The following is a 12,776-nucleotide window of genomic DNA, read 5'->3' on the forward strand; positions in this document are numbered from 1 at the left end:
GTTTGGTTCGAATTAACACGTCCCAATGCTCACTTTCACTTTCGGAACAGCTGGCATTCAGAGTAACACGCAGGCGAGATCATGCTAATGAAGCGTGGGATATTTAAATCCCCGCTTCATTAGCAATTTCCAATGCCTGCATTTGCATCCCTAGTTCGAACTAGGGTGCAAGTGTAGACATACCGAAAGTGGTTTTGACCCACAAAAGCTTATGCCCAAATACATCTGTTAGTCTTTAAGGTGCCTCAGGATTCCTCATTGTTTTTGCAGATAGAGACTAACACAGTGACCCCTCTGAGACTTTCTCTTAGGCTGTGTCTAGACTACATCGCTCTTTCAAAAAAGCACTATTTCGAAATTGAAACCACAGTCTAGTCATGGTTCTTTCGAAAACGGCAGGCTTTTTTGAGAGCTCCTGTACTCCTCAAAAAATGAGGTTTGCAGGATCTTTCAAAAAAGGCTTCTATTTTTAAAAGAACCGCGTCTAGACTGCAGTTTCAATTTCAAAATAGTGCTTTTTCGAAAGAGCGCCATTACACGATTATGCAAATGAAGCGTGGGATATTTAAATCTCGGCTTCATTTGTACTTTTGAAGTGCCTAATTTACATCTCTCTTCCGACAGAGGGATGTAGTCTAGATGTAGCCTTAGAGGAAGCAGTTAGAAGATGAAGTCTTTGAGGGTTCTTCAGAGCCTTGATTAATTCTCCTGTCTCTCTCTCCCCATTCTAGGTGTCTGTGAACCCTGCCTATCAGGCCCAGGAGCTGGAGTTTGTGATCAAGAAGGTAGTGTGAGCCACGCAGAGCTGGTACCACTTGATTCTGCCCACAAACACTTTGAAACATAGAGATGTTAAAGGCAGAGGGTAGCCATGGGAACTGCACTGGCAAAAGAACTTCTGATCAGAGCACTTGGGAAATTCAGGCAGTAGCAAAACATCTTTCAGGGGCAGCCTGTGTCTGTGGTTGTGTGGCCACATATGCAGACCCCATGGTGCAGCAACTGGTCTTATGGAGTGTGAATGCCTGAAGTGAATTGGTAAAAAGTCTCAGAGGAGTAGCAGTGTTAGTCTGTAACTTTAAAAACGAGTAGTCCTGTGGCATCTTAGAGATTAGCAAAAAATTTAGATTGTATCATGAGCTTTCATTGGCACAACCCACTTCTTCAGATGAATGGAGTTAAGGGGTCCAGGTTGCAAAATAAATAGCAGTGAAAGAGAGGGGATGGGAGGGAAAAAGAGGAGAAAAATTGTCAATTAGAGTGTCCATGCTAAATGAAGCTGATAGTGTGGGTTCTAAGTACTCTTAAGTATCCCATGCTTGGTTTTTTATGTCATTAGGATGTGGAATGTACTGGGTAATCTAGTTAAGGTCTTTGTTTAAACCTCTATTGAAGGTGTCAAACTTGTAAATGAAATTAAGTTCTGCAGCTTTCCTTTCAAACTGGTTTTTGAAATTGGCTTGTAATAATAATATGGAAACTTTGAGATCCATTAATGAGTTCCTGGGCAAATTAAAATGCTCCCCAACAGGCTTTTGTTTGTTTCCTTTTTGAATTTCTGTCCATTAATCCTTTGTCATAGATACTGTCCAGTTTGGCCAATATACATGGCAGAGGGGCATTGTTGGCACTTGATGGCATAGATCACATTGGTGGATGTGCAGTTATATGAGCCTCTTATATGGTAGTTTATTTGGTTAGGTCGTGTGATGATGTCGCTAGTATAGATGTGTGGACAGAGTTGGCACCAGAGTTGGGGTATGTCTACAGTACCCTCCTAATTCGAAATAGGAGGGTAATGTAGGCATACCGCAATTGCAAATGAAGCCCGGGATTTGAATTTCCCGGGCTTCATTTGCATAAGCGGGGCTCCGCCATTTTTAAATCCCCGCTCGTTCGTGCCCCGTGTAGCCGCGCGGCACGGGGTTCGAACGAGCGGGGATTTAAAAATGGCGGAGCCCCGCTTATGCAAATGAAGCCCGGGAAATTCAAATCCCGGGCTTCATTTGCAATTGCGGTATGCCTACATTACCCTCCTATTTCGAATTAGGAGGGTAGTGTAGACATACCCTTGATTGCAGAAGTGGGTTCCTGGATGAGTATGATGGAGGTGTGCTGTGTTTTTGCTGGAAAGAATTTGTTTGAGGTTAGGAGGTTGTCTGTAGGAGAGGATTGGCCTGTCCCCTAAGGCCTGTGAGAGTGAGGGGTTGTTTTCCAGGATAGGTGTTGTAGATGGTTGATAATGAGTTGGAGGGGTTTAAATTGGGGGGGCTGTAGGTGATGACAAGTGGTTTTTCTCAGGGCTTGACAAACGGCAGTGAAACTTACTTGCCAGCCCCACACTGCGCATATGCAAGACCCGCATTGCGCATGTGCATGCTGCCGGTGAACGGGGCAACCGGCTGAAATCTACTCGCCACGGGCGAGTAGATTCAGTGATTTGTCGAGCCCTGGGTGTTCTGTTGTTTTCTTTGTTGGGCCTGTCTTGAATAAGCTGATGTCTGGGTACTCGTCTGGTTCTGTCAATCTGGGTATGTCTACACTACAGCACTAATTCGAACTAACTTAATTCGAACTAGTGCATCTAGACCTAAAAACTAGTTCGAATTAGCACCCTGAACTGAGGTTAAGGCTGGCCGGAAGCAGTGCCGGCAGGGCATCAGATTAGGATTTAGAGCGTGGAGCTGCTGTCTCAGGCTAGCCGAGGGCTGTGCTTAAAGGGACCCGACCCCCACCCCGGACAGACAGTTCTCAGGGGTTCCCCGCTCACTTGTCGAACTCGATGGAGGACAGCAAAGCAGTCCTGGCTTGGAGTGCCCTGAGTGCCCACACTTGGCACATCACAGCACTCGGCCATCAGCCCGGCTGCACTTGCCGCAGGCTGCCATCTGGGGGGGGTCAGTCGGGGGGCTGCAGGAGAGCTTCCACCCCAAGGAGCCCGCAGAGCCACCCCAGTCCTCCCCATTGGGGGCTCGTACCCCATTCCTCCCTCACCTCCTTCCACTTACCCCTCCCTAGCCCCCCTTCCTGATGTACAAAATAAAGGACACGTGTGTTCAAAAATAGAAACTCTCTTTATTGAACAAAACTCGGGGAGACTGGGAAAAGGAGGTGGGAGAGGGGAAGAGAGAGGGTGGGAGCGGGGAGGGCAACTAAAATGATCAGGGGTTTGGAACAGGTCCCATATGAAGAGAGGCTAAAGAGACTGGGACTTTTCAGCTTAGAAAAGAGGAGACTGAGGGGGGATATGATAGAGATCTATAAAAGCATGAGTGGTGTGGAGAGGGTGCATAAAGAAAAGTTCTTCATTAGTTCCCATAATAGAAGGACTAGATGACACCAAATGAAATGAATGGGTAGCAGGCTTCAACTAATAAAAGAAAGTTCTTCTTCACAAAGCAAATAGTCAACCTGTGGAACTCCTTGCTGCAGGAGGCTGTGAAGGCTAGAACTAGAACAGAGTTTAAAGAGAATTTAGATAAATTAATGGAGGCTGGGTCCATGGAGTGGTATTAGCCAGGGAGTAGGAATGGTGTCCCTGGCCTCTGTTTGTGGAAGGCTGGAGATGGATGGCATGAGACAAATGGCTTGGTCATTGTTTCGGTCCATCCCCTTCAGGGTCCCTAGTGTTGGCCGCTGTCAGCAGACAGGCTACTGGGCTAGATGGACCTTTGGTCTGACCCAGTACGGCCATTCTAGCTCAGGGCTCAGGGTCGGGGGTCTCACTGGACCACCCTGATTTTCATGCAAACCTGCTCCTGGGTGGCCAAGCTGGCAGCTATCCTGCCCTAGCCGGCCACTTTTCTGTGCCTAGTGCGGAGGTCGTGGATGAGGTCCACGATGTCCGCACTAGACCAGGTGGGCACCCGCCTCTTGCGGACCTGGGCAGGCTCCCGGGAGCTGCCAGCCTGGTCCCGGGAAGAGGCGGAGGGCTGGGTGGCAGCGGGTGGCTGGCTCGAGCCGTGCCAGGTGCAGGGTCTGCTGGCTGGGTGCTGGCAGGCTTGCACCTGGCACGGGCACCGTAGCCAGCCCATGCCCCTTTAAGGGCTCCGGGGCCGGGAGGGGGGCAGAAGAGTTTCCCTGGTGGTGCCCAGAGTGGCCACCAGGGAAAGCTGGGGAGGGCTAGCCTCCCACTAGTTCGAATTAAGTGGCTACACAGCCCTTAATTCGAACTACTTAATTCGAACTAGGCGTTAGTCCTCGTGGAATGAGGTTTCCTAGTTCGAATTAAGCGCTCCGCTAGTTCGAATTAAGTTCGAACTAGCAGTTTGCTAGTGTAGCGCCTATCAAAGTTAATTCGAACTAACATCTGTTAGTTCGAATTAACTTTGTAGTGTAGACATACCCTCTGTTTTTTCACTTCTCCAGGTGGCTATTTTAGTTTTAAGAATGCTTGGTATACATCCGGTAAGTGTTTGTCTCTGTTTGTGGGATTGGAGCAAATCCAGTTGTATCTTAAGGCCTGGCTGTAGACAATTGATTGGGAAATGCGTCTTGGATGGAAACTAGAGTCATGTAGGTAAGTGTAACGGTCGGTAGGTTTCCGGTATAAGGTGCTGGAAATGTGGTCGTCATTTAAATGTACTGTAGTGTTAAGGAAGTGGATCACTAAGGTTGATGGTGGGGTGGATATGTAGATTCATGAACTTTGAAGTGGGTTTTAGTTTTTGAGGTGTCATAGGATTACCAGTTGTTTTTAGAACTGAATTGTTATTCTTTGTAGATACCCTCTCCCCTGTTCCACAGAGACTCCTGCATCCCTTCCCCTCTGCCTCCAGCAATCAGATTCTAGACTGGGGCTGAAGAAACCACATGGATGCCAAGGGTCCAGCAATAGGGTTGGTTCTACTCACCTTGGACAGCAGAATATTGGGAGTGACAGACCCATTCGGAAGCTGTGTGCCGGGGGACTGCAGGCTGACAGGGCATCGTCCCTTTGAGAGTCAGTTCTAATTCAGCCACTGCTTGGGAGCTAGCCCCTGTCTTCACTGGGCTCCTGGCAGTGCTGCTGATCCCCTAACACAAAGCAGCTGCTGATCCCCTAACTCTGCCCGGGTATGTCTACACTAACCCCCTAGTTCGAACTAGGGGGGGTAATGTAGTCATACAGAGTTGCAAATGAAGCCCGGGATTTGAATTTCCTGGGCTTTGTTTGCATAAAGCCGGCCGGCGCCATTTTTAAATGCCGGCTAGTTCTGACCCCGTGCCGCGCGGCTACACGCGGCACAGACTAGCTAGTTTGGATTAGGCTTCCTTTGGTCTGAGGTGTACAGCTCAGGTGGAACGAGGTGTACAGCTAGTACGGATTAGGAAGCCTAATCCGAACTAGCTAGTCCGTGCCGCGTGTAGCCGCGCGGCACGGGGTCCGAACTAGCCGGCATTTAAAAATGGCGCCGGCCGGCTTTATGCAAATGAAGCCCGGGAAATTCAAATCCCGGGCTTCATTTGCAACTCCGTATGACTACACTAGGCCCCCAGCAATAACTGCCGGAGCCCAGCCTGCTGTGAAATCCCTGGGGAAGTTACCTTGTTTGAGCCTTGCTGGGCTGTTAGTTCTGTGTGTACAGGGGCAGTAGTTAGGTCTGGCAGAATCATAGGGTGAAATCCTGGCTCCATTGAGGACAATGGCAGAAATCCTGTTGACCAGCATTTAACCTCTTGAAACCAGAGAGAAAAACTCTCTGGAGGTGCCAGCCACCTGCCCCAGTGCAGGTTTGCTCCCAGCTGTATATTTGCCAGTGCTCTGCTCAGTCTGGCGTGGCTCTTGAACGTTTGGCCCTGTGTTCTGTTCCCACACGACACGTACTGCTAATGTTTCAAGCCCCCACATGCCTGCCTCGGTTTCAGACCTGCATGGGACGTTTCCTCAGCGCTATGTGATACCATGCAGGGTACCGATTAGTGGCTAAAACGTTCTAGTTTCTAATCCCTAATAATGAGGGATTAAAGCTATTGACTATTTTATGAATAAAGTTAATCCTTCCTGGATTAAGGGGCCACCTGCACTATAGTTTTAACTTGTTCAGTTTGGGTGTCTCTAAAGCCAAGTACAAAATGCCAGTCTGGATTTTCCCAGCCCAGCTCCTGTGCTAGCAGGAAATTGAAATGGATAATTTGCCACAGCACCAGGCGAGCGTTCTCCTGCCTCAGTTCCCTGGAACGTCAGCTCCTGGGTTAGTTTGGTCACTCAAGTTGTCATCCCCTTAAATCTAGTGTGTTAAGTTCACCAGCAGGGCTTCCCCTTTTTGGAGACTGACAGAACTTCATAGCAAGCTGCTTTCTGTTCCGGCCCCATTTCCTTAGTGCTGGCCCTGCTCAGAGGGGTGGGAACAGATGGCTGCATTTAGAGAGAAGTGAAAGGTGGTCTCTAGAACTTGGATCCTGGGGGTGTCTGCTAGCTCTGAGCATTGGCATGAGAGGGCTTTCCTAGCGCCACAGAAGCTTTGGTTTGTATTGTTCTTAGACACTGCTGGGATTGTTTATGCTTCCCATTCTGAGGAGCTCTGTAGGGATAATACCCTTTTCTCCTCTGGGACTTGGCTTTTAGTTTTATCTTGGTCTCCCTGGGTCAGATTCTTCTCTCATTTACTCTGGTGTAAATTCAGAGTGACTCCATTAAGATCCGTGGAATCTGTCTGGATTTATAAAGGGCTGGATGGGAGTAGGACATGTCCACTTGATTTCAGTGGGAGTTGCTTGTGGCAGGGGAACTGGTTCCCTTGTATTCTTTGTAGCTTTGACATTAAGGCTGTCTGCCTGTCTTCATCTCCTGCCAGTGCCTTATCTGGCCTTAGACTGCCGTTGTTTATCAGTGGAAATCTACAAAACAAAAACTCTTCCCCCCCTGGACTTGGCCTATAGAAAGAAATTCACAACAGAGCCCATCAGCAGCCTCATCCATTTCCTGCCACTGCTGAATAATTCCCTCCAGCACTAATAAATAGTTAGGTTTGCAGCCTGCTCTCCTCTTCATTCATTTCCCTACACCAGATTTCCAGGGCTTTGTGAATACAAATGGATCATGGTTTTCCAGGGCAAGCCCGTTACAGAGGATCTTCCACTAACCATTGTTGTGGCTGTTAGAAACCCCAAACTTCCTTGTACCCTAACCCTGACCCTCCTGCAGCATCTCATCTCCTCAGTGTGTCTGTAAAGATAGCTTTGGGGGTTCCAGATTAATATTGTGCCTTGAACTGTCTAACCCTGACAAATGGTGTCTGTGGAGTTAAAGGCTACATCTACACAGCAAACTAGACACCCAGGACAGGCCCATGCCTGCCAGCTCAGGTCTGAGCCGAGGGGAAGTTTCATTGCTTTGTATACTTCCAGGCTCAGGCCTGTACTCTAGGACCCTATGGAGAGGGCCCCAAAACTCAGGCAGTTTGCTTAACCCCTGGACTGGAATTGCTGGCAATGGCATGAGCTAGCTGCAGGTTTCTCTTTGCTCTGAAAACATGCCCTAAGTTATAAAGCTCCAAACTTCCTTGTACCGATGAGGACCCTGATGGATTCAGCATCACCTGTCTGAAAGTGAAAGCCCTTGTTGCTCTGTCCCGTTGCAAATCACGGAGTACATGCAAATCATTCCTTGCTTAAAGCGGGCATGGCGCGGCCTCTTCCTGATGTGGTGAGGTCGGGGTGATGACAGGTGGCATTCGTCCTGCTTTCATGCTTATCAGAAAAGGAACCCCATGGTTTCAGCACAAGGCCAAGGGAGGGCCAGGAAGCAACAGAAACCCACAGCTGTGTGACTGCAGCCCAGCTGCATTCTCCTGGCTACATCCGCTGCGCCCTGCTGTGGCAATGGGGCTGTAGAGCGTTGAGCCTCCTCCTCTCACACATACATCCGGGCCAATCCGGAGCAGCCCCGCTGTAGCCAATGGGGCTACATGGGAGTAAAAGCAGTGGGAGTGAGAGGGGAATCAGGCCCCAGCTGGGGAAGCAGCACCATTTTTAACCCCTATCAACTCAATACTAAAACCGGATATAAACTGGCTTTCAGTCTTTTATGTGCTCCCGCACTGGCAGTGACCCTTCCAGGAAGGCTGCTCATGCCAGCAGGAGCTTCAGAAATGGCATCTGAAATGGAACCAACAATTTACACATTCTGGGCCAGATTCAAGCCTGCTGTAAGCAGGTGTGGCCTTGCTGGAGTCCGTGAAGTTGCACCTGCCTGCACCAGGGAGGTCTGCTCAGAGAAGTGTGAGAATGCTGAACACTAACCCTAATGCTGCAGGCAAATGTGAGCCTGGCAGCTCGGTTCCCCGTTCTGCTGGGAAATGGGGTTGCTTGTGGGGCGAGCTAGGCATAAGGCGGGTTGGGCTCCTTAAAACGCTCCTAGAATGGTGGAAGGGCTGTCCTTGTCCCCAGCCTCAGCTGTAAAGCTGTGCTATGGGAAAAGCCAAATGAACTCCTCTCCAGTGAGTTTCTAAGTTGTCTTACAACAGGAGTGGGCAATAATTTGTGTTGGGGGGGCCACTTCAAAAATGTTTTAAGTAGCCCTGGGTCACCCCAGAAGGGGCGTGGCCTAAACAAGAAGGGGTGGGGCGACCCCATCCCCAGACCATGATTAGTCTGGGGGTGGGGGAGCTCCTATGCCCCCCTTCCCACTAGGCACCCATACCCTGGAAGAGGCTTGGCACACTCCCCCACCCCTAGGCCAATCAGGGTCTGGGGGCAGGGAAGCGCGGGAAGCCTCCTCCCGCCCTGTGAGGAGCATGTGGCTCTTTGAAGTGCCGTGGGCTCCTTGCAGGGCTGGGGCAGGGCAAAGGAAGCTTCACGCTGCTCCCCCGCCCCTGGCCAGTTAGAGCTTGCAGGGCAGGGGCAGAGCGGAGAAGGCTTCCGGCGTTCCCCCACCTCCAGGCCCTAATTGCCCTGGAGGTGGGGGAGCAGCAGGGCCTTCATAGGCCGGATCCATCCGCTTGGTGGGCCAGATCCGACCTGCAGAGGCCCTTTTGCCCACCCTTGTCTTACAGGATGGTTCCTTGTAGGATGGAGCTAATGTGGTTTGAAAGCTGGGTCTTTGTAACGTACTCATAACTGAACAAGTCCTGGGAATAGGCCCCCCTCCAATGTAGTGTTAAGGTTTAACTCCTGCCTTTTGGTTTCTCGGGGCTGTGCAGTTTGCCATCAGCAGTGAGTGCAAGTGCCACGCTGTTGGATTTCCAGGGACTGTTCCTTACTCCCTGGGCGGTGAGTGTTACCCCATCCTGACTTTCCTCTCTCCCCATGCAGGTTGGCTGTAAGGCCCTGGTGTTCCCCACTCAGTTTAAAACACAGAGATATTATGAGATCCTGAAGCAAGTTTGTCCTGAGCTAGAGAAATCCAGTCCAGGGGGAATAAAGAGCAAAAGGTGAGTAAGAAACACCAGAGAGCCTCTTGCTGTCCCCCAGGACTATGTCCTGCACCGAAGCCTCACACTTTCAGAGTGAAGAACCTACTTCTGAACCTGGAGGATAATCCCAGAGGAAAGAAGGTTCCCCACAAATATCCCTGTCTCTAGGCTTTTATACCCTATTCTACTCCTCACCATGGTATATGACTCCAGGATCACTGGCTCAGAACATCTAGGACCTGCTCTCTGCCCCAGTTAGGAATCAGCTATTATCCTTCCCCAGCCAGCAGAGAAGACTTCACCCAGACCAAGATGGGCTGTGTCCATGTGCCCTGTATTACCACAGCTCCTCCCATGTAACCTGCCTTCCAAAGAAGAGTCCTTCCAGGAGTTAACCCCGAGCAGCACACAAGCACCAAGTCAGTCTTTCCTCCTGACTCTGTGTTCCTGACTGCATTTGTCTTTGTCTCAGGCTGCCAGACCTATCAATTGTAATCACCTTGGACTCCAAGCTGCCTGGCACGTTCCAGATGAGCGAGGTGCTGCAGGCTGGGGACAGCAGCCATCTGAAGCAGTTACGAGAAGTCCAGCGGACTCTGTCCTGTGACGAGCCCATCAACATCCAGTTCACTTCCGTAGGTACCGCACGCTGCTCTGCCCTGCAGAGACCCCAATGCACTGGCTAAGCAGGCTGCCCCCGCTGACACTTGGTCACTCGAATACTGTTCCATCGTCCCTCGCCCTTTCCAAATAGGATCTAGGAAGTCATCCTGGATTTTCCCCTTTCTCCTCCATTCTTGTGACTGCGAGGTGTGGGCTGTGTGCCTTTGAGCTCCGACCCCAGCTACAGTTGGGCTGGCTCATACCATTTGTGGTGCTGTCGGATCAGAGGCTACTTTGTCTGGAGGGGGAAATACAGGATAAGACCAAAACAGAAATCTGTGGAGTAGGCAGGGGAGGGATCAGCAGTGCGAATCTGTGCACCTCCCCCTCTGAAAGGACGGTCACATCAGAGGATCTCAAAATGCTCTTTGTCTTTCAGGGCACGACTGGGAGTCCCAAAGGGGCCACTCTCTCTCATAGAAACGTGGTGAATAATGCCAATCTGATTGGGTTGAGGATGAGACTCGATCAGCAGGTGAGTCTCCTCCTTTGGCAGGGGATGGGCTGCGTTCTGGCCATAGTGGGACTGAGCATGTGGAGCAGGCGGGTGATTCCCAAGCAAGACATAGTGAACCCCTCCAAGTTGAGGGTGAAGGCCAGTGTTCTCTGTAAGATGTGTGACTGCTTAGGAGAAATTCAGATGCCGCCCAGCTGATTAGCAGAGTGCCCACAGCAATGTTTTGTTTCTGATGGTGGTGCACATCCACACATTCCTCAGTACACATAAAATTATTCCGCACATGGATGGAAAAGATTAGAGCAGTGTTTTCCAAAGGGTGTTCTACGGAACCCCGGGGTTCCACAAAGTGAAAATAAGGGTTCCACGAGAAAATTCCATTGCAATCACATTTTATGATTTTTTTAAAAAAAATTCATATTATGTGATTTTTTTAAAAATATGTACAATTAAACTAAATGTTGATTTCATGACCTTGTTTAGCATTTGTTTATTATTATCCTTACTTATTTGTGGTCTACTTTTTCAGCTCCATACATAAGACTGTTATTGGGGGTTCTGCAAAATTATTTCGAGTTTAAAAGGGTTCCGTGGCCAAATAAAATTGGGAAACACTGGATTGGAGGGAAGAGGGCAAGGAGCGCCGAGAGCACTGCTAGTGAGGAGCCCTAAGGAGAAGTGCCATGCTGCATGGTGCCAGCAGAGGGCAATCCCACAAGTCTGGATTGAGATCCAATGACAATTCAGGCTGTTCCTTCCTCCTTCTATCCAGCTCCCGTACCCCATATTCGCACCTTCTGTGGATGTAAGTGGCGCAGGGACAACCCTGTGCCGAGGCCCATGTGCTCCAGGCATCAGAATGGCTCAGACATGGACCAGATGGTCTATATCCTCCCTGCTGTCTTTGTTTGGCTTGATTCTAGGAGTCCCGTTCTGCCCTCCCTGTGCCCCTCTACCACTGCCTGGGCTCGGTTGGAGGCTGTATGGTGATGGCTCTGCATGGCACCTCTGCTGTCTTCTCCTCCTCGAGCTTTGAGGGGAAAGCTGCGCTGGAGTCAGTGGCTCAAGAAAAGTGAGAATCAGGGGCCTTTATTGTCACCTGGTGTGGGAGGGGTTACTTGCCTCAACTTTGCTGGCCACCGGCTCCAGCCCCCGGCTTCTGGCCTCCCCACAGAAGTAGAGGCATAGCCTCTCATTTGTCTGAGTCCTGCCCCCGCCATGCTCACTGAAATGCCTCACTGCCACCCCAAGGTACCCTGGTCCCTGCTGGCTCTTGGCTGCAAGGCCTGGCCTCTCCTTGTTTGGGTTAGTGACAGGTGTGTGTCTGCACATAATCCCCTTCTCCCTCCACCCCAGCAATGGCTACATTGCCATGGTCCTCTCCGGGCATCTGTAAAGCACAGGTGCCGCTGTTTAATAAATCCATTATTCCCAGGCCGGTCCTGCTGGCTCAAAGGCCTGATCCAGGAGCAGTGGGGAGCAGGGTGCATCATCCTTACTTCAGCCGGCTCTAATTAGAATCTTTGTTTCTTCTCTCCCGGCCCCTGAAGATGCTCACTTTTACTCGGCACTCCAACCATGTTCATAGACATGCTCGCCCAGCCTGACTTTGACAGCTATGACCTCTCGTCTCTCCGGGGAGGTAAGTACTGCAGAACACAGGGTTACTGGCTTCTGCTGGTTCTCCTGGGGGAAGCCAGCTGGACAGGCAGACTGGGTGAGGCTGTGCAAGCAAGTCACTAGTGAGGAGGAAAGACATGTGTTGCATGCTCTTTCCATCGTCTTGATAATCTGTAGTTCGTGATTTTCATATTTTTAGTACCCTTCCCCTCTCTGGTGCAATGGCCTGCTGACTTGAAGCTTTAGGGGGAGTTACCCAGCTGTTGTCTCTGATGGAAATAGAGAAGGGATAGGGATGCAGAAAGAATTGTACTTGATGGACTTCCATACCTCCATCCACCAACAAGTGGCAGCAAACACCTGGTGTACTTACTCTCTTTGTACATTCCCCAGGGTGACAACAGGCAATGCTGCAATGGGTAGTGAATTTCCTACATGTAATTTGTCTTGTTTGTTTGGAATTACTTATTCCCCATGTTTTCAGGTAGCTAATGTGCAGGTCATTAGTATTGGAGCTTTCCTGCCTCTCCCAAAGCATCAAAGAGTCGTGTAGCATTTGTTAAACTCAGAGAATACAGTGATGGGTGAATTAGAAGAACGTGGGTAGAGCAGCTGAAACTCCCTGGGACCGTGGGCTGAAACTCCCTTGTTATCTGAGGAAGAGGCCTGGTCCTTCCTCAGAAAATTGACTTTGTCTCATC

The 12,776-nt window shown here is 50.1% G+C and overlaps 1 protein-coding gene across 1 annotated transcript in view; it reads left to right on the plus strand.

Annotated features, from left to right (window-relative positions):
* Positions 1-12,776, plus strand: part of ACSF2 (acyl-CoA synthetase family member 2) — a 78,224-nt gene that overhangs the window by 21,441 nt on the left and 44,007 nt on the right. The window contains exons 4-9 of the mRNA XM_075903754.1: positions 732-785; positions 9,235-9,353; positions 9,808-9,970; positions 10,378-10,473; positions 11,379-11,527; positions 12,006-12,097. Of these exons, the coding sequence (XP_075759869.1) occupies positions 732-785; positions 9,235-9,353; positions 9,808-9,970; positions 10,378-10,473; positions 11,379-11,527; positions 12,006-12,097 (673 nt within the window). The remainder of the gene's footprint in view (positions 1-731; positions 786-9,234; positions 9,354-9,807; positions 9,971-10,377; positions 10,474-11,378; positions 11,528-12,005; positions 12,098-12,776) is intronic.

This window comes from Pelodiscus sinensis, chromosome 20 (assembly GCF_049634645.1).
Source record: "Pelodiscus sinensis isolate JC-2024 chromosome 20, ASM4963464v1, whole genome shotgun sequence".
NCBI classification, from domain to species: Eukaryota; Metazoa; Chordata; order Testudines; family Trionychidae; genus Pelodiscus; species Pelodiscus sinensis.